The sequence below is a fragment of the Lates calcarifer genome, linkage group LG13 (assembly GCF_001640805.2).
Source record: "Lates calcarifer isolate ASB-BC8 linkage group LG13, TLL_Latcal_v3, whole genome shotgun sequence".
Lineage (NCBI taxonomy): Eukaryota > Metazoa > Chordata > Actinopteri > Centropomidae > Lates > Lates calcarifer.
In genome coordinates, this window is record NC_066845.1 from 15,581,291 (window position 1) to 15,607,995 (window position 26,705).

The following is a 26,705-nucleotide window of genomic DNA, read 5'->3' on the forward strand; positions in this document are numbered from 1 at the left end:
GCGCAGATGTCATGAGAAAAGCGACCACACGACCAGAGCGCAACGACCGACGCACCGACCAACCTCAGTCCGCCTCCCTTGCGCCCCGGTCTGGGATGCTTTTAGCACAGAGACGCCTCCACTCAGGGCAGCCAGTGGACGTCGACGCAGATCATCTACACTCTTTTCGTTGTTGTTGTTATTTTTAACCGAGGATCTTTTTTTGCCCCCCTTCCTCCTCCTCCTCCTCCTCCTCTCAGCAACCCTCCCCATTTTTTAAGTGTTTATGTTTGTTTCTTCATGACTGCTGCTTTGGGAAGCGAGCCTCAGCACCAGCTCCAGCAACGCCAACACCATGCGAGGTAAGACCATCCCACTGCTCCCAAACACCGCCGCACTTTCCCCAAGCTTAACACACACACACACACACATACAAATTCACACATACATAGCACAGCCGGCTTTATCCCAGATTTGGTCTTGAAAGTTTATTCTGGGAGTTTTTCGCTGCATAGCTGTTTTGTCACTTTTTCACAGTAAAAACTGAGAGTGTGCGCGGTTCGATTTTATCTGCAGCTTCAGCAGCCACCTTACACTACAAATGCAAAGCCTAAAAGTTTATTTGGATCTCTCTGCGTGTGTGTGTGTGTGTGTGTTTTGATTCCAAGTGTGTGCGTTTGTGTGGTACAGGCCCACAGTTTTGCAAATTCATCCGTAAAGCCGTCGGAGTCTGTGACTGGAAATTAAAAGTGGCGCATGATATTTGATTAAAGCTTTAATCATTTGAGCTCCACTCCACAGTAACGGGAAATTAACGGACAGGCTGCCCCCCACCCCCTCACCCCCAGGTTCAGATGAGATCAGGTGATGTGCAGGAAAACAAACTTTATTTTGTTATATTATCCAGATAAACTTTATTGGATGTTTCGGGGATACTTCTCACGCGCTCCACTAACCCATTTCCATAAACGCTCTGCACCGCGCCGGGGATGTTGAAATTCAACGTCAATGTCGTCCTGTGCGCGCGCACGCACGCACACACACACACACACACACACACGCACGCACACACACACAATCTCTCTCACACACACACGGATAACACATTCACACACACAGGTTAACATAGCTCTTTCCACTCTCACTAAGCCTTTCCTCACACTTCTGTTTGAATTCCCTTTAAATCGGAAAATGCGTTTTTTCGTTTCTCGGTCAGTATTTGCAGTTTATCGGTGATCAGAAGTCGAACACAAATGCTTCAATATTTAACCCGATTATTATCAGCTCAGTGATCTTTTGATTTGTTTTTATTTACCTTTCGTAATGTTGTCCAATTATCGCCAACGCAAAGTTGCAACACTCGCTCAACTGAATGATCTTGAATTCTAATTTATAAGTCGATCTGTCTGATCTTTTTTTTTTTTTTTTAAACTGTCTGAACGTCCTCGTGATGCCGTTTGACATCGGAAAAAATCTAACTGATTCACAGGGATGTCTGAATTTTGGAGAGAGAAGAGAGAAATTCGATCCACATGCAGAAAGTCTAAACTTCATGTAAAACGTAAAAGCTCGGCGCTATAATTTGAGGAAAAATACTATGTCGAACTAAAATACAGACTGAAGTTTTTTAAAAAATAAAACACACACTTTTTCTGACTTTTTACACTGGTCTGTGGCCATATTGTAATCAGATGTATTGTTTTGTTATAATAAAAGTGTGTTCTACTATCAGGATAAATGATTGAGCAGCATTATAATATACAACTGATTCCAGTTAAGATGTTATGAGCTATATTAATTAAACCACTACTGTTCAGTAGGTTCAAGTAACTTAATTTTAATCTAGTTTTTAGCTGAAATAAATGATCGAACATGTAGCTTAAACTGTTGATGCATCTATCTATCTGTCTATCTATCTATCTATCTATCTATCTATCTATCTATCTGTTTCCTGTTATGCTCTTTGTGTTTGAATGTCATATAAAGCTTTCTGCTACCCCAACTTCAGGCCATTAAACCTCGGGCAAGAAAAAACATGAGAAGGCCAAACAACCCCCCCACCCCACCTCTCTCTCTCTCTCTCTCTCTCTGTCTCTCTCCTCTTATCCCCTGGCAAACTCCTCTGTCATGCACCTTGTATTTTATCCACATTTTAATGGGCCTTGCGACCACTCTCGTGCATGGGAGGCTTTGGGAGGTATACCGAAAGCTCCTGCTTTCACTTTATAGCCATGGTTGGCAGAAGAGGCCCCTGAAGCGTCTCCCTCTCTCTCCCTCTCTCTCTCTCTCTCTCTCTCTCCCTCTCTCCATCTTCCTCTCTCCCTCTGCACGCCCCAAAGGGTTTTGTCAGATAGAATTAAATCAGTGTGGGCCGTGCGGCCCCCACTCTCAACCTGTGTGTATGTGTGTGTGGAGTCTCGGCTGCCCTTACACAGAAATGTGCTCACAACCACAAGGTTATAAAAAATAGAGGCCCCTCATGAGCCATGGTAATTATCATTTAACAATAGCCACAACTCCTGAAGCCCTGACCGAAGATGATGTCACCCCACTGCCCGGCCAGGAAACGCCAGAGAAATAACAGATAGAATAATATCATCAAGGCCTTTTCTTCTTGTCAGAAAATGGAGCATTGTGGGTTTTTTTCAATATGGCTCAGTGTTGTGTAGGATGTTGTAAACAGGATAATTATTTCTGTATTTTCAGCGGCAACATGATGAATAATGTTCCTCTAAAATCCAACAGAGAAGCTGCATCATAACATGACATCAGTAAAAGTGGCATTTTATTTCAGAGTTCAAAAGTTTTGGTGATAGCAAAGTTTTAGTTTCAAGATACAGCCCTGTATAATAAACAACTCTAAATGGACAAAAAAAAAACAAAACAAAATCATACAAAACAAAATTAATTAAAATGCAATTACATGTTATATCCTGGAGAAATAAGTTTGGGTTTTGAGCGCATATCAGAGCCAGTGAACATCATTGACATCCCCCTCCCAAATGTTTCATTTAGTTATAATCAGTTTGAGCACAGTGCCTCTAGTGAGATCTACTTGGAAACATTCACATGAACTTAAAGAACCACACGAACATAAACTGACACTGTAGACATGTTTTCCACATATCAATATTTTCCTATTTTCACAGGGAATCTTTACGTTAGTCCCCATCAGCCTGTGTCTGAATATGCTTTGTATTACTGCTATAAGCCTAAGAGCTTTTACACCACACAGGGTCAGACAGGTCAAAGAGTTCAGTGATGGAGGGAGCAACAGGGGAGGAGGGGTTCACAGCGTCATTTGATCTCCTCTGTTAGTGATATGTGTCAATCACATTCTCCCACACTCCTTCACCATGGGAAAAGATAGGATGACAGAAACTGGCAGAGTGTGAGAGAGCAAGAAACGAGTAAGGTGATGATGAGCGGTGTCAAAAGAAGAGGACAGGAATCACTAACAGACAGGAAATATACGCCGACGTGGTTACAACAAATCCAACGTTATTTATTCTATCTTTCCAAGATGGCATGTGCTCACATTCAAACACAGAAAGCACTGAAAACACACCACCACACACACAAACAGCTGCAATACTATGCATGACGGCCTCATGCCAATAGAATTAGTCCTATCCTGCTTTGCTTTGGAGGCTTGTGTGAGCATTGATTTGGCCGATTCTAAAGCATCCCGGGATCAATTTTTAGTTGAAGCCAACGGAAGCAGTCTGTTCAGATAAATCTATTGCACATAACTTGGATGGGCTTTACTTTACCTTTAAGTCTGTACTTTTTAGAATTAGAGCCATTAGCAGGGGTTTTATATATTTATTACTTGATTTGTTCTCAGTTTGTTTTGCTTTTGTAATTTTGTTCCTATTATTGGTTCTAACGTGTTGAAATAAGAGTTTGGTAACACAAAATCAAAATCTCACCGACAATGAACAACTATACCAAAATATGGAATGACATACTATTTGGAGCCTTTTCAGAAACCAGCAGCACCATCCTCAGTCAGAAATAGCAGGTTAGCGCAAAGGGTTTTGTCACCGAGTCACTGTTTCCCATTGCCATGAAATCACTCACTGCACACAATAGTGGGCACCTGGCCTGAGTGAATCTCTGGTTTGCAGTGTTATCAGGGCATGTGTGGTCTGTTGTGGAGCTCTGTGTTGTTGATTGTGTTGTTTAATGTGTGTTTGTGCTGACTAATGGCCCAGTGTTATGTAAGAAGAGAGGAGAGATTACCCCAAGCCCATGCAGGCCACATTGTTAATCCCTCAACACAGTCCTACTGACTGACTGAGGTACCACCAGAGCGCTGTTGCAACACAGACACACACTTACACACATACACAAGCTTACACTCAGGACTCACTTCCCACTGTCTGTGCACCTGTCTTCAGATACCCCCCAGTCTACTCCTCACCTAGTGCATCTGCCTGACCTTTTTTCGAGCCATCTACTAAAAACATCCCACCATGCTGTGTGTGTGTGTGTGTGTGGCCTGGATGGCACTTCTGTGGTCCCACTGAGCTGCTATCATAGCCTGTGTTTGTTTAGCATGCGCTCAGCGTGCACTCCATGTTGGTTTTATTCCTCCGCGGCTGTCTGGGGGAGTCTAGGCGAACAGTCCTCCCCCCCAACCCCTCTCTCTCTCTATTTCTCCCTCTCTTTTTTTAATCTTTATACACACAAAGCGTGGGCTATACGGCACGCTTCGGTTTGTGTCTCCACTTTATCTTAGCCGGGAGGGATTTCAGCCTGAACCACTCCTAAACTCTAAATCTGCCTTGAAGTCATAGAGTCCTCTGACAGCTCCTTCTGTTTTGTCAGTTTTACTCATCCATGAAGGCAGCGTGTCTCAATGGAGGCACAATGATATTCAATATTCACATTTTCTTCCGACTTACAGTCAAGTAAAAACCGGGGGAAGAGGGTGACTGCGCTTGCTAAACGCAGAAACCGAGTAATGTATGAACAGAGAGACCAGATATATCATTGGTGGGGTAGCTTTCATGAGGAAGACACTCATATCAGGAGCAGGAATTCATTTTGCTGTCTCATAATCAATCTGGTTTTGTGGAGAGAGATACAGAGTGCTTCTCCAGTTTCAAGTGTCATTGTCATGTAGAAAAAGAGAAGAATCTGTGGAGTGAATACATGGCAAATTAAAGTTAGAGCAGCAGATAAACAGAAATGAATGAGTGAGATAAGAAAAGAGAGAGCAAGCAAGAGAGAGACTTGAGAGTTATATAATAGTACATGTGTGTGTTTGTGAGTGAAACAGTGACAGATAACAGAGTAGAGGGTGGATAAAACTGAATTTGTGTTTACTTGTCTGCACACTGACACACACACACACACACACACACACACACAGAAACAAACTGTCCTGTCCTCATATTACACTTGTTCACTGTAGCTGTCCTTAGCAATGAATAACGCCAGCACCCATAATAGAAGTATCCAAAGTCCACAATTGCAAACCACCCATTAGACTTTAGCTAACACTCAAAGCAGATTAGTCCATATTCTGTGGGTGTGTGTCAGTGAAACATTCTAAATCTCTGCTTTACACATTATACACATTATATGCATACATACATACATACATACATACATATATATATATATACACACACACACACACACACACATATATATATATATATATATATATATATATGCTCCTTCATGGGTTAAGAAAACCTATGTCTCGGGCTAAAAAAAACCCTTAAAATAACATTGATTTAGCTAAAAATTTCATTACTTAAAACAAGGCTGTTTTTCTTATTTCACTACACCCTGACACTCTGAAGATAAATGGTTTTCATTAAGAAAAAGAACAAAATGTTGTTGTGGCTACTTCTGCATTTAAAAAAGCAGCATTGGTCTCCCTACAGATACAAGACAGGCGTAAGACTGATACTGTATATGCGATCTGAAATCTAAGACTGTTGCTAAATGTCTCTACTTTGTGAAGGTGTTCAGTGCTGGCAGGTGCATAGCACGCACTAGCAACAATAAGCCTATAATATGACTTAGCCTACTGCGGCATCTTTTCTTAATGACAAAGATTAGCCTGTTTTAGTGCTTGTAATCTCATTGAAGAGACTCTTATAAGGTCTGTGTTTCTTCCACATCCCTCTCTCTCTCTTTCTCTCTAACTGTGTTACCTTTCTTAACCTGTGTGTGTGTGTGTGTGTGTGTGTGTGTGTGTGTGTGTGTGTGTCCTAAGCAGTGGCTGTCATTCACAAAAAGAATGCAATTACGAAACCAAGACTGCTGCTGCTGTTGCTGCTTTTGTTCTCTCTACTCAGATTTAATGTTCATAACATATTCTGTTAAATCATCCCACAAGAGGAAGAAAGAGGGAGAGGGGGAGAGAGCGAGAGCAGGTGAAGAGCAGAGCAGGCCCGGTCTAGCTGAGCTGAGCTGTGTGATAGTCTTTGTGATCAATTTGCCTCTGTGAGAGATGCCCCTGGGGCCACTTTGGGGAGAACCTTGTTAGGCTGAGTTAAATTGTTGCCCGAGGCGAGCTATTAGCGGCCATCCCTGGGAGAGGACACACACATACATACTCACACACATGCGTGCTCACACACTCGCTTAAACCGGCACGCTGAAATGCACACATACGTTCAAGCCTTTTGAAAACACACATAAAACTCAAATGGGAGCTCGCGTTCACTCTCAAGTGCACAGTCTGTTTCACTCTGAGAGATACATAAACCCACCGCCAGTGGAGCAAGACTCTTTAGTAGTAGTGACATTGTGATGTTCTGCTCTTGAGAGGTGTTATATAAATAAACGCACTTACAAGTAATACCACAGTGTAAAAATACTCCATTACATGTGGCTGTAGAGGTTAATTTTGAAAAATCAGGGAAGTACAAAGCTTAAATACATTTTCATGCTTGGGGAAATGGCTGGCAAAAAACATAAGTATAATTAAAATTTTTCATTGTAAATGTTAAAAGTAAAAATACTCAAAATGCAGTATGGCCCCTATGAGAGATAGAACATGTATATTATATTATTGAACAATTCTAATTGATTTAACGCTGTTGGAGCTAATCTTTGCTTCTTTTTATAGTGATGGATAGTTTAATCTCTTGCACTGCAGTCTTTTTATTTGTTGCTTGTATGTTTTGCATAAAAAATGTTAATCTTCCAAGTAGTAGCTGTCATACGTCTGTGATGGAGTCAAAAGTATATTATTTTCTCTTAAATTGTAGTAATATGGTGGTATAAAGTAGCAGAAATTGTAAATATTCAAGTTTCCAAATATTGCACTTAAATACTGTACATAAGTAAATGTTACTTTGCGCCACTGCTCACATCTGCACTTTTCTTGCATGCACACAAGCCTATACATGTCTATTCATTTATTCAGTACATGTAGAGACGCATACATAAAAATTCCACTAAGATTTGATCAGCTTTAAAGGGAAACAGTTTCAATAGCATTTCAAACAAGCTTTCACCCAGACAATGTTTCCATCCTTCAGTCAGCAATTCACACTAAGTGCTGCTCTCTTCATTAATGCTTTAAAGTCCAGCCTCACTCATGTTGATGTTCCTGTTTCCCCATTTTATCTGACTGACCACCGACCATCACTATGAAGGATGTGACTTCCAACAAAACTGAGGGCAAATTTCTCTACACCTTATGTAAGAACCGAGAGCAATTTTTCTGTCTGTTTCTGCGTGGATGTCCCTCTCTTTCTATTTCTCTCTCCACACTGGGATAGCCACCTTTTCCTCTCCCTTCCCCCTCAAACACACACACACACTGTCATCTACAATTAGGCTCAAGAGAAACACCATAGGAGGAGGAGTGTGAGGTTAAGGGAGGATGAGGACATGGCCAACGCCAACAAAACGTTATTTCCTCACATCAGAGAATGAAACGGCAGGATGTCTGGCAGTGTGTGTGTGTGTGTGTCTGTGTAAACATATTCTTTTCTGCAGTGATTCCTCTCACCCGAACAAAACAAGAACACCACGACCCACTCAGTGTTTCAACAGCTCAGTGTGCACACATGCATGTCTGCTAACGTGACGGTGCAGGCATGAGAGGAAAAGAAATATATAAGAGAGGGAGCTTAAAGCGCTCTGTGCATATGTGTGTGTGTGTGTGTATTTCTGTGCGCGCGCGCATGTTTGCTTCGGCAAGTGCGCCTCAGTGTGTGTGCATTCTCATGGCTGCTCTCAGGACGATAATGACCAGATGCAGACCTCTCACACTTGGACTCGTTCCTTCCACTCTGATGCACTCTCTTGGTCCTTAAGGAAAGGTCAAAGGCCGTCTGGGTCCTACAGGTCACCCAGGGGGTTGGAGTGTGAGCGTACGCCTGTGTATTTGTGCGTGTACAGTGACCATGAGAGGCAGATCTGAGGAGGCAGATGGGCAGACTCTGTGTGTGTGTGTGTGTGTGTGTGTATATATGTGTTCAGGCAGGGGTTGGGTATACCCTGTGGATTTTTTCCCACGCCTCCTTCTCCTCTTATCCATCTGAGGACACATGCTGCACTGGGTGGAAGACTGTGTGAGTGTGTGTGCGTGTGTTGGGTGGGGGTTGGGGGGGGCAAACATAGAAATCATACAGTAAAAGCAGTTTCAAAAGCAGTTTGTGGTAATATATGCATTCAAGCACATCTGAATGTGCGCCTCTGTCTGAACGTGTCTGTGTGAGCGTGTGTGTGTGTGTGTGTGTGTGTGTGTGTGTGCATGTGAATCGATGCACTGGATGACAGCCAGTGGCCCCCTTCTGTTCCCTCTCTGTGGCATCCAATCACGCCGCGGCACAATATTCTATGAGCAAACCGCAGCTGATCCCAGACCTGCTATCTGAGCAATTACCCAGAGTGCTTTGGGGCCACATGGCAAGCTGGACAAGCTCATGCCCTCTGACATGCAGCATGGGGGGAGGGCGAGAGCAACTGTTTTTCTGACTGTTTGTACGCACGTGTGTGTGTTGGCAAAGTGTGGGAGGAGGGTCGATGATGTTACACTGATGGAAAAGCAGAGGTTGGGGGTAGTAGCATGTATGCTCATGCAGCAACAGTGTGACTGTCTATATTACAGAGTGGACAAAGACATGCTTGGCAGCGAGGGATGGTGATGGGGGAGGGGAGATGGGCCCGCTGCATGGCATTATGATTATTACTGTAGCACACACTGAACAGCAGACTGTACAAACAAAGACAGAACCGGTGAACGTCTGTGTCACCTTGTATTAATGGGGGTGGTCTGTGTTTTTATGTCGCCATTATGTTTATCAATCAGATCAGGCCGAGGTGTTGGAGTCAGGGATGATCATCACTGGCATCAAGTTCACTGCTGCTGTTCCGGGCTGCAACTAATGATTATTTTCTCAATTAAATGATTAAACCATTGTTTTATAAAATGTAAGAAAATTGTTTTTTAAAAATGTCTGTCAATTTCCAGTGACATAAACTAGAGAAAAGCAGGAAAGCAAAGAAAGGCTTGATCCAGAGAATGACTGACAGATTTTACTTAAATAATAACAGTTTAATTTTGTGCTGATCAACTAATCAATTAATTATCATGGTGTTTAAGACCTGCTTCTAATTCCAAATAATAAAAACAGTTCATCAGGTAACAGCGATACTAAGATCCAAACTGCATGTTTAACATGAGTATTCAACATTGTTAAAATGAAGAGCAAACGTTTATCAAAATTGCAGAAGACTCAGTATTGAACCTCGGGGTACAGACAATAAAAATTTGTCTGTAGCATTAAGTATTACACATTGTCAAGTAACAAAAGTTGGCATCAGATGCCTGGTCACATTTGGAGTCTTGTTAGATATTTACTGATTTAAAATCATGCTTTTGCCTGTTTTATTTTATTTGGCAAAGTCAAAATAATGTTCCAAATTTGAGAAGTTTGGCTTCTTTTGTTAAATGGAAACAAAGTTTTGTAGAAGAATTCATGAAAGTAATATATCATATTGGCACTTCCTTATTGAAAACATTTTTAATGGCACCTGGACTTAAATGCTTGGTGATCAGGCATAGTGGTGACATTACTGGACTCAAACTGGGAACTTTACATCGTCAGTGTCTTAAACCCTAAGGTTATCAGAGCTCCCAAAACAGTGATGTTCATGACAAATACTGTACGTTGGTGTCTGACTAATCAAAAGGACATACAGTATGGAAGACAGATGAAAGTGAATGAAATGCGTGTAATTTTATTTATATTTGAGAGCAGATAGTCCACCACTCTTCAATATATTTTCTTAGATGTTTCAGACAGTAAAAAGAGATGGGAAAGAGAGAGAAGTATGACAGCACACAGCACAAGTCCGTTTGAAACCATATGCAATGGCATTGTCTCATTGATTTTAATGGGACAGTATGATGTGAAAACATGACAGGAGACACAGGGGATGTAACCCAAGCAGCACTGCTATATGCTATTCCCAGCTGTGTGTATGCTCATCCACTCAGTGATCACGCCACCAAAAGTTTTCTCAGTGTTTTTCATCATTGGCAGAGAGGGAAAAAAAAATGCTTGTTCCTCTCTAAGCTCTATGAGACACAGAAGACAAAGTTACGCTGAGAGATGGAAATAGATCATGAAATACAGAAACTGAAATGATTTCCCAGTCACACAGCCACTTACAGCGAGTAGAAACACTCAGAGAGAAATGAAAAAGTCAAACAGATTGAAGTGGAGTGGATGGTGAACAGTGATAGCATAATTCACAGTATATAGACATCTAAGACCAGCGTCTGAGTTGTTCAGATTTAACAACGAGGGGTGGGTTGGGGGGAGGGTTGTAAAGTGCTGATCTCCTTCATTTTCCCAGAAGATATCTAGTTAACTGGGAAGAAGCTATGCATATTTTTAATGAAGTGGAGATACCACCCACATTCATCCCCAACAAATCAACCCCTGGGACTACAGTAGGAGTTATGTTTGCATTTCTGAAGTGCCTTACATTTGAAAAAAAAAAAAAAAGTTATGGCAGAAAGTGATTTTAACTGTTCCATAAACTGTGATACTACAGCACCGACCTCTAGTGTATACTGCTATGTTATTATTACTGCTTGATACTGTGTGTGCAATGCATGTATGTGTGTGTGTTGCTTGGATATGTTTCTGTTGTAGTCCTACCCCGCAGGCTGAATGAATGAAACATGCATGTCCAGTCTGCCCCTTTTGAAACACACACAGAAAGACACACAGAAACCAAACATGTACAGCAACACCTAGTGGCCTTAATTTACTGTTACATTATCAGTATAGCTGGAGAGAGCTGCCCTTTTAAAATAGTCATGTAATTCTGTGTGTAGGCATGTGTGTATAAACTTTAATGGTTATCTGTGTGTGAACTACTTATGTGCTTCAGATGAGGTATTGCTGATATATTGGTGCTAGGCTCTGCTTTTTTTCTGCAGTGCAATGTAGATAATTAGGACTCTATTTAGAGAGAGGACCAGCCCAGGAAATACACAGGAGATCCTCACTTCATTAAAAATCAATTATCATAACACACGTGCCAGTGCAATACAACCCTCATGGCCACAATCAGCTACACACACATGCACGTGTGCAAACTCTCAGTAGTGTGGTGTGCACTGCAACAACTATCTTTGCCATGTTCTTTGTGAAATCCACCTCTAGTTAGTTCTCTCTGTCTTTTTCTCTCTCAAGAGATTGTGCAGGCCTGATCCTCCTCTTAGCTGAGGAATCGCCAGCGTTGCAGTCCCGCTCTTACATAATAACCTCAGTATAACACACGCTCTCCCGCTGGCCCAGGATGCTGTCAGTCACTCCACTTGGACTGGGTCAACCCAGGTTGGAAAGAAGTCCAACCCCTCTCTGTGAAAGAGCTAGGAGCAAAGTACTCTCTATAAAAAAAAAAAAAAATGAGTGGCTTTTTTCCACCAAGGTTTTGTTTGGTAAAGGCTGTCACAGAGAGGTTAGGGGAATAGCTGCATTAGACTCCTTTCTCTGAAGTTCTACTCTTTTTTAGGAGTTCACTTATACTAGAGGCTCTAAGCTTGCTTCTGTAATGTAAAACCATGAAATCAAATACCCAAAATGTATTATCATACATCCTAACTTTGAAAACAATAGGAGCTCAGCCTCCTTTAAACAGCCAACAGATAACACGTCTTAATTCTGCTACATGTATAATCTATTGCTGCAGCTAAAGAGTAACAAGGCGGCGAGCATCTTTTGTTGACTGGATGTGGAAGTGGGAGTCCTTTTTGGTAAACAATTCACAAAGCCTCCGCAGCTGAGAGAGGGCGACGGGACTGCACACATCGATGACATCACTTCCTTTAAGAGTGTGACAGCTTAGCACATCATCGCAGTGACAGCCAGACGAGTGCAGCGAGTGGGTGGTCACCCTGGCAACAGCGATGCTGTCATGACCGTCTCCCTATATCCTACCTGACAGTCCCCGCTGGCAGTGAACACAACACACACTCAACAATGCACACACCCACACTCGAGCACACGCTTGCAAACACTTTGTCGAACTCGCATAGACATGTACACATACTTTATATTTTCTCTGTGCCTTTCTTATAAGTGAAACACTCACTCAAACCCTCTCTGAGACACAGACTGAAACAATGCACATGCCCACACGCCCATGCTCCTTTGGGCATAATTATGTGATACAAAGAGGAGTACAATCTCCCATGGGGTAAAAAGAAATACTGTAATCACTGGAGGGAAACAGTAAACACACATTCCTCTGAGGTAGGAAAATGTAAAGAGCTTTTTCTAAGAATCAACAGAAATAATAACTATGTATATCCACGTTGCAGCAGCAGCAGGTGTGGGCTGATGGCATTCAGCTTATCTAAACCCACAGAGACTCACTTGTTTCATGTTCAAAAATTGAAGCAATCTGACTAAAAGTTTGTGATAAGCATCAACAACAACAAAAAGTAAGAAGACTGTGAAAAGTTAAGAATGAAGGCTATATGAAGGATGGCTGATGCACTGTTGTCCTGCCGTCTGTTTACAGCTCTGATGATAACAGTCATATCCCGGGTGCAACTGACCTGTTTTACAGACTATAAATAGCATGTTACAGGCCATGTTCATTGACAGCTCTGTGTATGTGTAGTCTGTGTGTGTCGTCCCAGTCCAGTGCTCTGTTCTGACCCAGTTTGAAGCCAGTTGGCCAGGAAATTGGTGGAAATGTGTCATGTCTTGAGCCACACCAGAACTCTCAGCATGAGCTATGCTACCTTAAGCACACAGTCAAACAGCGTGTCGTTCCATCCAAAGGTCATTTATTCACAGAGCGTCTACTGTGACAGGACACAATGATGCATTGTTGGGTTTGAGGTGCTACTTGAAAATTATAATTTGTCAAGAGATAAATATGGGCACTAAAGGCCCATTCACATCTTGTATGACACCTATAAAGATAACTCTGACAATGCATGATGCAGAAGGCATGAACGACAGTGCACAGTCCAGGGTCATGGCAGACTGGAGGTCGGCTTTTAGTTTGTCGACATTTTTATGCTCCCTAATGGCCACTAGGGGGCAGATAAGTGAATAGATGAATGAGAGGAAATATAAATGAATGACTATATACATGAGTTACTTTGTGGATCTATCAGGCCCTCTGGTCCTCTAACTTGTAAATCACTACTTCCATATTCCCACTTCTCTTAACCACTGTTTTCCAACAGTGTTTCTGCAATGGGTGTTCAGGTTCATGTAAGGAGTATTCAGTACCAAGTACAGATTCATTCATATGAATCAGCTGATACTGGCCCACCAGCTGTGAGTACCTGTGTGTATTACAGCTGGGATTTGATCATATATATACTATGAAAATAGTCAAACTCTACAAACTATGCAGTGTATAGACAGCAGTGGCTGTGTTCACCTGCTCAGTGGCTTGGACAGACAGGACTGTCTCCATTGATCCGCATATGGGATTATCCAATTATATATACTGCACACTCATTCCTACACAGGTATTTAGTATACCCACACACACACATATGCAAAATATATTTGTGCAGTATATACACACAGAAATGTTTCACACCGTCTAAATAGAACATAAGTAAACATATGCACAAAAAATAACCAGATAGAGGGCAAACAAATGCACTTCAGCATGCACATGCAGACAGCATACAGACTCCAGACAGACTCAGACATGCATATGTTAATACAAACACAGACATAATACTGTCTGCAAATAAACACCATCAACGTGCCAAATACAGTCAAACAGCACAAGTTTTGTATTGTTCTTAAAGGGGATCAGTCAAAATGTATGCAAATAACAAATTTAAAACTGAATAAGTTTTCTTTTCTGTTCCGCTCGTTGACTTTGTCTCTTGAGGAGCTTCTGGGAAAGTTAATAAAAGTTGCAGAATTTCCTACAGGTGGGACTTTGCAAGGAGATTACATGTGAATGGCTATTTCAGCTGTGGCTAAGCCAGAGGAGGGAACCAGCTCGTGGAGAAATAATTTAGGATTAGATAGGCTGTCTAATCTCTTTATAGAGACAGTGTGCCATCTCAGCAGACATACCTGCCTACCTCCACATCCATCTCATACCTCTTAACAGGAGCTGCGGCTTTCTCTGTCCATATATTATGGATAATAGGTTGAAAGACACTAGTGACAGGTGCTTCTGTGTGTTACACTGAAATACTTTCTGGTGTTCATATTCTGTGCCTTTGGTTGATCTGTACATGGAGCTACCTATACACAGTGAGTAACATTTTAACGCCAGTGAAAAGTAGTTAAATTAGTACATTTGTAGATTAAGAAAAAGCTACTGAAAAAGGCTATAGAACTCAATGTGTGTGTCTGTGTGAGAGAGAGAGAGAGAGAGAAAAAAAGAGAGTTGAAGAGTGTGATCCTTCAGTGATGTAACCTGTCTTCTCATTATGGGCAACCTTGCTAACCTGCAGGGGTCTCTCCTTGAAGTGTAACACAAAGAACCCACACACACAATTAATGTCATCCTGTTACTTATGTGTGTGTGAATGTATGTGTGTGTGTATGTGCATGTATGTAGACCTCAATGTCCCAGTCATTAGAAAAACTCCTACAAGGACAAACAGAATGTCCAGAGTCACTGTGCCCTTGTGAAATTGAAGTCATACACGTACTGTACACACGCGCGCACACACACACACTGTAACCTCTCAATCAGGTCCTACAGCCAACCAGGTTTGGTGCTGTTTTTTAACCTCAAATTAGACCACCAGTTGAGGTCCAAAATTCTGTGAGGTGACTGAATCAGGTGTTGTTCTCAGAAAGTGTAAAACAAGTTTTGTAACACAGGTCTTTTCTATCCTCTCTCTTTGCTTGCAGCCCAAATCGAAGTTATACCATGCAAAATCTGCGGAGACAAATCTTCAGGTATCCACTATGGAGTCATTACATGTGAAGGATGTAAGGTGAGGCTCAATGCATTGTTTTCATCAGATGCCTGTTCTTCTTTGTTTTGGCTCAGATATTGCACACTCATGCACATTCTATGTTCTGCGGGTATGAACCATGCATTCATGTTTTTTTGTTGACATGTAACCAGGGTTTCTTCAGACGGAGTCAGCAGAACAATGCATCCTACTCCTGCCCCCGCCAGAGGAACTGCCTCATCGACAGAACAAACCGCAACCGCTGCCAACACTGCCGCCTGCAGAAATGTCTCGCCCTAGGAATGTCCAGAGATGGTGAGGCTCAGTGTGTCTATATTTATATCACTGGAATGATCATCATGCATGTAGAACAAATGCACATTTTTATCTGAGGTAAAGCTCATAGGATCATATGTACTGTTTTCCCACCTTTTTGTTCTTGCTGGTTTTTTACACTAAAGCCTTGTAAAGTATTCCCCTGAAATAAGATTTTAAATCCTTTGTGTCTTACTGATTTCTTACTGATTTATCTATACAGCGGTAAAATTTGGCCGCATGTCCAAGAAGCAACGTGACAGCCTGTATGCAGAGGTTCAGAAGCACCAGGCACGACTGCAGGAGCAGCGGCAGCAGCAGACAGGTGAAGCAGAAGCTTTGGCACGTGTTTACTCATCCAGCCTAACCAACGGACTGTCCACCCTTAACCATGAGATTGGGGGCACCTATGCCAATGGTCATGTCATTGAGCTGCCCAAAGGTGGCCATGGTAATGGAGGCGGAGTCCCAGGGGGCTACTATGGGATGGATTCCACCCAACCGTCTCCAGACCAGTCAGGTTTGGACATGTCGGGCATGAAGCACATTAAGCAGGAGCCGGTGTACGACCTGACGCCAGTACCAAACCTGTTCAGCTACGGAGGCTACCAGGACAGTCAACTGGGACCCAATAACGTCAGCATGGGAGAGCTGGGTATGCACTGCATTATATTTTGCTCCATTTGTGAGACAGACACAGTAGAACTTTTAAAATTGACATGAATTATCTGCATGGAAAATGAATGGTTACCCACAAAGTAGTCCTGATAGAGAGCCTGAGTCAGAGGGCTAATCTGAGTGCAAAACAGGAGATCAGACAGGCTTACACAGCTAGCTGACAAGGTGTCATGTTACTGTATGTACAGCTCAGGCACTTTGCATATGTTAACATTTAGTTCAAATTAAACACATAACAGAAATCGACAGGAATGTTAAATTAAGCCGTAAACAGATAGCAATGAAAGAAATACTGTAAAGCTCTTCTTCTAAATTTTCAACATATAGCGATCACTGCATCTACAGTATAATGTGCAGAATACTTGCTTGCCCTACCCATACACACACCATATACCACTGTATCAAAAGTATAAATGAATGAATGAATAAATGGATGGACATACTGTTTGGAAAGGAATAAATGAATATAAATCCTCTCCTCTTCCAGACCGTATTGCTCAGAATATCATCAAGTCCCACTTGGAGACATGTCAGTACACAACAGAGGAGCTGCAGCAGCTAGCCTGGCAGACACACTCCTATGAAGAGGTCAAGATGTACCAGAGCAAGGTGAGAATTTCTGCTGTGATGCCGTCCTCATGTACAGAACATAACACTTACAGTGTCACAGTATGTCTGCTTTTCTGGTGTTTTTACTGTTATTGCTGACATGACTGTAACTACTTTAAGAACAGAATATATAACCCATAAACTGTGTGTGTTTGGTTCTAGCCCCGGGACGTGCTGTGGCAGCAGTGTGCCATCCAGATCACCCATGCAATCCAGTATGTGGTGGAGTTCGCCAAGCGCATCTCAGGGTTCATGGAGCTGTGCCAGAATGACCAGATCCTCCTGCTCAAGTCAGGTGAGACATCGGAAGAGGACCGTCTCTTTGCCTTCCTGTTCTTTTTGCCTTTTGGTCAGTCCATCACTGTCAGATTCAAACAATCTCTCCTCATGTTCTTCCAGGTTGTCTGGAGGTAGTCTTGGTGCGGATGTGCAGGGCATTCAACCCTCTCAACAACACTGTGCTCTTTGAAGGAAAGTACGGAGGCATGCAGATGTTCAAAGCTCTAGGTAAGGCATTAATACCTATTCATTTTGTCTTGGTATAAATGAGGGAGAAGGACGATCAAAATTCTATTTTTGCTCATCAGCTCATGCATGACCAGAACTAAGTGTAATGAAAATCTGTCTTTTTTTGTCTGCCCCTTCCTGTCCTCTTCCTTGTATCCCTCCAAGGTTGTGATGACTTAGTGAGTGCAGTGTTTGACTTTGCCAAGAGTTTGTGTTCACTGCAGTTGACAGAAGAGGAGATCGCTCTGTTCTCAGCAGCTGTGCTAATTTCCACAGGTCAGTGAATGTTCCTTCCTTATTTTTACAATTAGAAAGTAAGACATCTGCGTGGACTTAGAAAAAACATCTCCTTTTTTCTACTCAGATCGGCCGTGGCTGATGGAGCCTCGGAAAGTCCAGAAGCTCCAGGAGAAGATCTACTTTGCTCTGCAGCACATTATGCAGAAGAACCACATGGATGAAGATGCACTAGCTAAGGTAGGCCAAGCCTTTGTAGTGAGATAAGTCAAACCAGGACAGCCCCCTAAGGCTGACAAATCGAGAGACAAAATGAGAACAACTTCTCTGGCCTCAAGGAGAGGAGAGGTAGCAACATGAAAAAAACAAAGTGGCTTGACTCTAAAAATTGGCTTCTAACCTTGTCTCTTTGTAGTTTATCAGTCTAAATTTCCACTGTCTCTCCGTCTTGTCTGGTAGCTGATCAGCCGAATCCCAACGTTGTCAGCCCTGTGCACTCTCCACACCGAGGAGCTCCAGGCCTTCCAGCAGCTCCACCCAGAAACAGTCAACGTCCTCTTCCCTCCGCTCTACAAAGAACTCTTCAATCCTGATCCCAACTCCACCATGGCCATGCCCAAGTGACTGCCTGTGGTTCAAATGCAACAAACGGTGCCAGCGCAGGACCAAGAAAATCTGACCACAGCCACGCCTGACGAGATGGCAGCGTCGACTATGTCATCATCGTGGCAACCACATATTCCTGAGCTCCCCCAGCCGCATTTCAGGCTGGGGGGTGAGGAGTCATCTGCCAGAAACTTACAGTTACCGCCAACAATATTAGGAATGTCCAGCACTTATCCCGTCCTGTTCACCGATACAGTCTGAAGAATGTATATATAAATGAAAATGCGCCCCTAAGCCACAACCTGAGCGGGGCTTCCTCCTGTCTCCTGAACTGAACTGACTGACCAGAAATGTACAGACTTTAAAAACATCTAGGAACAATTTTAAGCTGTCGATCTTTAAGAAAAAAATGGGTAAGTTAATTTGTTTTAACTTTGAAAAAAAAAACTTTTTTGTTTGTTGTTTAATTTTTTTTTTTCACATGAAGACATTGTGAAGTTGAAGCTGGATGGGGGAGGGAACTGTGGATTTAGAGAAGCTATTGTAGATATTCTTCTAGTGCAGAGCGGATTCCAGTATTACTTCTTGTTCTGTTAAAATAAGTTAGTCCTAATTTAAATATACAGCAGCCCATTGTGGCTGACTATACCTTGTCTATGTGTTTTTATTTTATTTGATAGTTTCTTGTGTACAGAATTTGTAAAGTTGAGACTTGTAAAAGAATATTGGGTAAAAACCGGGAGCCGATTCGGGTTTGTTGATATACAGAAGCCTTGTCTGGATTTTGTTCATATGTAAAGAAGGTACTGCATCCTTCTGATGAGAACTTATAGAAATGTAAAGAGAGCATATGAAGGATTTAAAAAGAAAATAATGGCTACTACTTTTCAAGGTGAAGATATATACATAAATATTCTATTTTGCAAGAAAAAGAATCTGGCAGATTTGCCGTCCTATCAATCATTTTTTTCTCGCTGCAATAATTTACGTCCAATAAAGGCTGGACTGCTTTGGAACAATCATTCAACCAGAAATAACCAATCAGAAACTAGGACCTCACAATGAACCCCACCTCTTCCCAAAGTCCCCACACCCTGCCCCTTATTTCTTATGTATTAGGGCCTTGATGTGAGATTTCAGCAGATAGAAGTGGATAGAAATTCCACAGATAAAAAAAAATATTAATCAAGACAACCTTAAACTCACAACTTTCCAATCTTAAACATGTGTATGAGTGCTGTACGCCCTCATTCCTCCAATTACTATTTGCACAATCCAGTCCATGGATGTCAAACCACTCCGGGCTGTGAATATGAAGGACCCTTTTCTCTAAAGAGCAATAACTTTACGCACTGCCTTTCTGATCTTATTCCTTTCCTCTTCTTGTTTTTAGTTGTTCAGAACAGGGTAGCAGTTTTAACTAGAATGCAATATATTTGAATCTTCGTCATGAAACACGTCTAACAATCATTTCTATGGATGGTACTCATTCCACCACAGACTCTGCAGTGTTTTCAGTGTGACACAACATGATCTGGGGTTAGGACATGAGACAGAGCACTGACCGAAAGATGTGAAGAAACGCTGATTAGCCTCCATTGATTTTTAACAAGCAATTTGAAGCTGCCATACTGCATTAACGATTCAGACAGGAAGTTGTGATAAGTCCCTGTTTCTATAATTATTAATAATTGATAAGCATTTGGCCACTGTGTAAAATCCCACTGTTTTCAATGGACATTTAAACCAACTAAACAGACAGGCAGTTATCACTATCTTTTGTGGTGAGGGAAGAATTTGTAAAATCACTGAGAGACACATTTTAGGGGTTTATGCAGTTCTGCATTCAGCCACTAGATGCTCTGCATGCATTACTTTTACAGAGAGGTCTATTTAACAGTTATGGGGTGTCTTTTTTAAAAGGAACTATTCACTAAAACAGATCACCAACTAAAAAATATTAGCGAAAAATAATTCTGTTGGTGATAAATTTACAATTTGTTACCTAAATACTTGTTTGACCTATGGACAAGTGTAACAGCTTGTAGACTTTTACCTCAGCTTTAATTACCATGATTATATTAGTGAACTCTGTTCTAGTGTTATTTATGCACTAAAAGTGGACATCCCTGTTAGGCTGTCTGATGTTTGCGAATGCTCATTGCACAGTGGCTAAATCTCAAAATTTCTATAGGCATGGACACAGTCACACTAGTTAGTTCTGCATCCATTAAAACACTTGAAACATTAACATTTTCATCCATCCATACATGTTTTCTCCATGTGGTGAGCAAAACAACAGGGAACGAGCATCAATGTTAAACATTAGTGATCTGCTCACATCCACCTGTTCCACGCTGCATCAGAGATCCACTCACAGGTTCCTTCCCTCAACCCCCTGACCCCGACCCCAGATCAGAGGCCGGTGACTCTTTAAGACAATCACTTGCTCATTAAGGCTTGATGCACTACACAGCATCTCTCAGGGAGCAGCTCTTTTTCTGACTTTGCATTAAAAGAGGGTTTAATATTTTTGCAAATTTACAAAAAAAATGTAATTATAAAAGAATACGTTTTTAGGATAAAAATGGCATACTGTCCGCCGCCAACGTATGCCTGCAATGGAATCTGCCCAGACAAGGCTTTGATAAGTGTGTGTCTGTGTGTATGTGTGTATAGAGCATGAATTCACTGTCCAGATCTCTTTAGAGCCCAAACTATATGACAAGCATTGTTACTTAGCACAAGAAAAACAAAAAAATTATACATATATATACATATATATACACAATATGTCAGTGTGCTCTTGTCACCACTGTACACTCATGTTTACTGCTTATTTTGCTGCTTTCGGGACAGTGAGGGAAGTCCACCAGTAAGCTGTGAATCAAGCGCCATCACAACACCCCTGGGACAGTGAATTCCAACTCTGAATATGAAGTTTTTGTGTGTGATGTTTTTATTTTCCCTTGTTAGACTGTGAATCAGAGGGGTGGGATGGGGTTGTGAGAGGGGATGTGCTGGCAAGAACGAGTGGCAACGCAACACTGTAAGTAAGATACTGTAGCAATAAGAACTGGAGGCATTTACTACTGTCATGTTTGCATTGTAAGATTATTTTTTATTTTATTACTATTTACTATTATTATTGTTCTTATTATGACTACTATTCTTCTATTACTATTAGCCTATTGTTGTTCTGTTCTATTTGCATGACGTTTCATTGCAATGAAACATTTCGGGGCTTATTTGTGTTTTCTCTTCTCATGATATTGCGGGTTTCGTGGGAGGGGTTATTGGCAGGGTGGGCGATGGGTTTCAGGGCAAATTCTACGTCAGTTCAATCAGTTCAAAGCAAATTTTTTTCACAAGTTGAAATAATTTTTAAATAAAATGCTCTTATTTATACATGACCAATTTAAAAATTTGTTGTTGGATTTGAAATGATTTTTTTTTTTCAACCTTTGAATGTGGGAGTTGGTTTAACCAGTAAGTGAACGGCCCTTTTCTGAACTGGCCTTATTGAACCGGTTCAGAAACCCTCAACCTGCAGCGGGAGGGAACCATGTGGGGGAGGGTAAAATCTATTCTGAATGTTATGGAGTAGCCTGTTCAGTGTGAGGGGCTGAACGCATCATGAGCCTTTACCACACCATCGACACAGACTGACATCGCAGAGCGCACAGTAAAACTGGTTGCCATTTTATGAGGCGACTCGGACAAATTGCATAGACATTTTTAATACACTTGGTTTGAAATGCATTTCCTACACTTAGTCAAATACACTCCACCCTCAAACCTCCTCCTCCCTTTCCTGAGAAAACCTGTGTGAGAGTGCGTGTGTTTGTCTGTATGAGAGACAAAGAAACAGAGAGAGTGATGATGAGTGATGATGTTTGCTCTACCAATGCTTTGTAAACTTTCTTGATGCATTACACATGCGTGCAATTGGAGTAGTGTTGAAAATTGTTAATTTATTGTTTAGAATGTCTTTGCGTCCCAGCAAGAGCAAATAAAACAAAATGTAGCAATCTGTAACCGAAACCTAAAAGGTACTTGGGCTACAGAACCTCTTTTACACAGGACTAACAAGACAAAACAAAACAAAAAAAAACACAAAAAAATACTTTTTTGTTTGTTTTCAAAGTGCCATAGCTAGTGAGGAGACGAGGGACTGGCAGAGTGGGGCATAGATGCTTTACTGTGTGAGTTTACTTGAGAAACCAATCAAAAAAGGGGAACTCCACGGAAAATGTGTATTTGATTACACTGACAAACTGTTTTTACATTTTATGCTTTTTTCATTTGGTGAGAGGGGACTCTGCTTGACTCTGAACTCTGACTCTACTATAACTCCATGAGCTCTGCTGCAGAGTTTTCATATTCACAGTACAATGAACGAGCGCATGTGTGCATGCATGCATTCGCATTCACGAGAGCCATTAACACCCACATCAGATGGATATGACTGGGTTGAAGTTCAGAGCTATGCAGGGCCCTTAGTGAGTCCTCCTTTGAGATGTACATACAATGTGAAGGTCTGAAGTGATTTTTGTTAAATTCTATATTTTATCGCTTTTGTAGACATTTTGTTGTGGGAAGAAAAAAAATAAAAGAAATTTTATGGGTGCATTTCTGTGTCCTTTTTCTGTCTCACACATACACACTGTTAGAGTACAACTTTTTTTTTAAATTTAAGCCAAACAAACATTTCTATCCTTGTAAATTAATCCATAATGTGTAAGTGTATAATAACTAAAACAGTAATTGTCATTGTGTCAATATCAAAAAATTTAGAAAATAAAGTACAAAAAATAGTCATTTAGAATGTTTGTGATGTCTGTAAATGTATAAAATACTGTAAATTAATGAATGCAATATAGTCAATATAATTTACTATTATGATTACATACAGCAAGATGATTCATTCATTTTTATTATCTGTAATATCTCTTTCTTCCTGACAGTATTTACTTAATATCTTGAAAGAATGTATTAGCAACCTTTGTGCAAATTACAAGGTAGTGTCCAATATCATGATGAGACATTTCCCTTCCATCACCCTGTTTTGCTGTAAAGGAGTAAGAGGTGATGCAGTACACCAACACAGTATTTTCTCAGACATTATGTGTGAGTGTTTGTTCAGGCAGACATGGTTTGGTACATATGTTGATAAAAGTGCGTGTGTTTTTTTTCCCTACTTCCTGGGTCAAAGGTCACACCCTGTCTTCATCGTCTTCTTGCTCTTCCTCCCCTGACACCGGCTCTGCCTCACTTCTGTTCTCACAGCTGTCCAGACGCTTCCTTAAATCTGAACAACAGAAACATCAGTTAGCGACATGTCGCTCCAATAACACAGTCATTACCACAAGAAAGAGAATACTGACAGGCCTGGGAGGAAGTCCATGCATCCAGCATGAATAATTTGGTTTGATTTGATGGAGAAATCTTGGAGAGGACACAAGAAGAGGAAGAGGAAACACAACGCACCTTTGAAATATCAAAACAACTGTGTCTGAATGTTTGTGTTTGTGTGTTTGTTTGCTGGGCTTGTTTGTTTTTGAGCACAGTTTCTTTCTGAGCAGTTATCCTCTAGATGCCGGTACCGCGTCTACCCAGAGACATTAATTAATAGCTAATCAAAGCTAATGTCTCAGCAGCACATCGCCAGCACAAAGAAATGATTAATACGTAATCAAAGGCCGTGCAGCACAACGCACAAAGCAGGGCCCACCCCCATGCCTCAAATGCTACTGTTGTTATAGAAATAAACGAACACTCGTGGCTTAATTAGCTGGCTGTTGGTATGCGCTGTTTTCATTTGAAGTTGTCGGGGATTTATCTCAGAGCCAATGTTGGCCTCCTGAGTGACGACACAGAGGTGACATACGAATACATGCATATACACACGTGCAAAGGAGAAGAAAAAACATAATGAGAAAAGATAATCCTATGTAAATGCTAATCAACATGTCACACACGCATTTAGACACAAATAGCATTTGAACAAAGATGACATGCACATGCTTTCTTTCTGATTTTGTACAGTTCTGACCTTCCAGGCCCAGTCTGTGGCAGAAGATGCTGCAAGAGTGTTTCTGCAGGAAACCATTGATGGCAGCATATCCAAGGTTATCAGGACCAAAAAGCATCTCACCCCTGGTACCACTGCAATAGGGTCAGAACCACCAAGGGAATAAAGACTGAAAAAATGTTATCTGTCTTTCAACAATATATATTTGAGATAATTTGAAATTAAAAACAAGACCTCAGTAATAAACTTGATGCATTTGTCAGAAATGGTCACAGTACCTTTGGTCGTCTGCCATAACGACAGTTGGATCAGTCAGCTCCTCTCCTACTCCTGTCAGGAAGAAATAAATGAAAAAGCAAAATAAATACAGAGAAAAAGAAAAAATACAGATACATATTAGTACACAGACATGCCACAAACACACCCAAACATCTACCTTGTATATCGAGCACCAGCAGCTCTCTGTTTGAGTACTCGTAAGTCCAGTGGGAGAACGCTAGCAGCATTTCTTCCAGTGAACAGCAGGGGGTGATCTCCTCTCCTGTGTTATTGTTGCACTTCCTGAAGTCACCGGACATGTTTCTCTCAATAGTCAGCCACTGGCCATTTGAATGCCAGAGGACCAGCGATACATCAAGAAATCTGGCGGTGAGAAAAGACAATCACTGCACACACAGATACACATGCAAAAGACACACAAAATGCAAAACACACACACCTTGGCGAGTGGTGCATATCATCAGGTTTGACCTGGTTGAACACTCGCATCATCTTCTGGGCTGCTCTCTGCTGCTGAATCTCCTTCAGGGGTGTCAAACAGAAAGCTACATGAAGCTAAAGTTACAGCAAATTTAAAATGTACCTAAATAAGTGCAATTTTGCTGACTGGCATTGCCATTGGCTTCTAGAAATGTCATCGCAAAAGTTCTGTAATTCCCTGCCTATGTGCAATTTATAGACTTTTGGTACACTTACCCTTAAACAAAGCTGCAGTGCCGTGCTACCGTGGAAATACTTCTGCCAGGCCCGAACCACCTCTGGCCTGAAGGCTTTGACCACATATACCAGACCAGGTCTGAGCACATCCCTTTCAGCCCATGTGCACAACACTCTGCAGCCCTGCCGAAGTCCCCCATCCAAAGAGCCCTCCTCACTGGAGAGGGGCTGCAGCATTGCAGATAGGCCTCGTGACGACCAGGAGGAGACTGTGCTGGATTCAGGGTCAGCATCAGAGGGCACTTCCTCCAGAGAGTAGATGCTCACCTCTTCACCTCCTGTAGAGAATGAGGAGAAAAAAAGCAGTCTATAGAAAGAGAAGGGATATATTTTATATATACCTTTCCAGATCAATGCTGGGAAAACCAAAGAATTGGTGGTGGATTTCCGCAGGAGCAGACAACCCCCCCCCCCAACACCAGTGAACATCCAGGGAAGAGACATTGAGATGGTGACATCTTATAAGTACCTGGGTGTTCAGCTAAACAATAGACTGGACTGGACAGACAACACCACTGCACTTTACAAGAAGGCTCATAGCAGACTCTACCTGCTCAGAAGACTAAGGTCCTTTGGAGTGCAGGGGGCACTCCTCAGGACTTTTTATGACACTGTTATGGCATCAGCCATCCTCTATGGGGTGGTCTGCTGGGGCAGCAGCATCTCAACAGTGGACAGGAAGAGACAACAAGTTCCACCACATACAGGACAGTCTGACAGCTCTGAGCAGCTTCAGCAATAGGCTGCTTCACCCAGAGTGTGTGAAGGAGAGGTATCGCAGGTCCTTCCTCCTTGCTGCTGTCAGACTCTACAACCAGCACTGCTCGTAGTTCACTACATACTCACATGGACCATTTCACTAGGTTTTGCACTTTACTCCATACTGATCCAAAACAGCTGCTATCAGTCATTCACTGTGTGCAATTCCATTTCAAAATGTGTATTTAGTTCCATCTGTTTCTATGTATATAGTCCTGTGTATATTGCTCCTTTGTTCATATTTTTATAACATTGTCCTGTTTCTGCTGTTCTTATGTTTATATATTTTTTTTAATAATAATATATTGCTTACATCTTGTCTTTTACTTGTATTTATGCCTTTTTTCTATCTTTTCAATCTCTCTTTTCAACAATGTAAATTTTCCCATTGATTATCTTATTTATCTTATTATTTAAGTATAACAAAAATAACAAAAAAGAAATAAGGTTCCTGTGACACCAAACAAAAAAGTTACCCAAAATGGAAACAGGAGTGAAGGGGATGGTGTGAGCCAGTCTCATCAGATTGTTTCTCTCCATGGCTGTTAACACACAGGCACAACACAGTCAAAACTACATAAG

General features: G+C 41.6%; 2 protein-coding genes across 4 annotated transcripts in view; one reads left to right on the forward strand and one right to left on the reverse strand.

Annotated features, from left to right (window-relative positions):
* rorb (RAR-related orphan receptor B) lies at positions 1–22,966 on the forward strand. Its single transcript, XM_018668728.2, has 10 exons — positions 1–341; positions 15,336–15,421; positions 15,556–15,697; positions 15,921–16,352; positions 16,863–16,984; positions 17,147–17,279; positions 17,384–17,491; positions 17,657–17,767; positions 17,856–17,968; positions 18,188–22,966. The coding sequence occupies exons 1-10, from the start codon at positions 335–337 to the stop codon at positions 18,350–18,352; spliced, it is 1,419 nt and encodes a 472-aa protein (XP_018524244.1). The 5' UTR covers positions 1–334; the 3' UTR covers positions 18,353–22,966.
* Positions 22,289–26,705, reverse strand: part of trpm6 (transient receptor potential cation channel, subfamily M, member 6) — an 18,337-nt gene continuing 13,920 nt past the window's right edge. For all 3 annotated transcript variants that reach the window (XM_018668722.2, XM_051074884.1, XM_018668723.2), the window contains exons 34-40: positions 26,600–26,665; positions 25,344–25,642; positions 25,087–25,169; positions 24,805–25,010; positions 24,647–24,698; positions 24,390–24,502; positions 22,289–23,645 (exon numbers count right to left, since the gene is read on the reverse strand). In XM_018668722.2, the coding sequence (XP_018524238.1) occupies positions 23,551–23,645; positions 24,390–24,502; positions 24,647–24,698; positions 24,805–25,010; positions 25,087–25,169; positions 25,344–25,642; positions 26,600–26,665 (914 nt within the window). In that variant the 3' untranslated portion in view covers positions 22,289–23,550. The remainder of the gene's footprint in view (positions 23,646–24,389; positions 24,503–24,646; positions 24,699–24,804; positions 25,011–25,086; positions 25,170–25,343; positions 25,643–26,599; positions 26,666–26,705) is intronic.

Bases quoted from the DNA above. Each gene is read 5' to 3' on its own strand.
- rorb (XM_018668728.2), top strand. The intron at 15,698-15,920 runs GTGAGGCTCAGT...TTATCTATACAG, and splicing joins CCTAGGAATGTCCAGAGATG to CGGTAAAATTTGGCCGCATG. The intron at 16,985-17,146 runs GTGAGAATTTCT...GTTTGGTTCTAG, and splicing joins TCAAGATGTACCAGAGCAAG to CCCCGGGACGTGCTGTGGCA.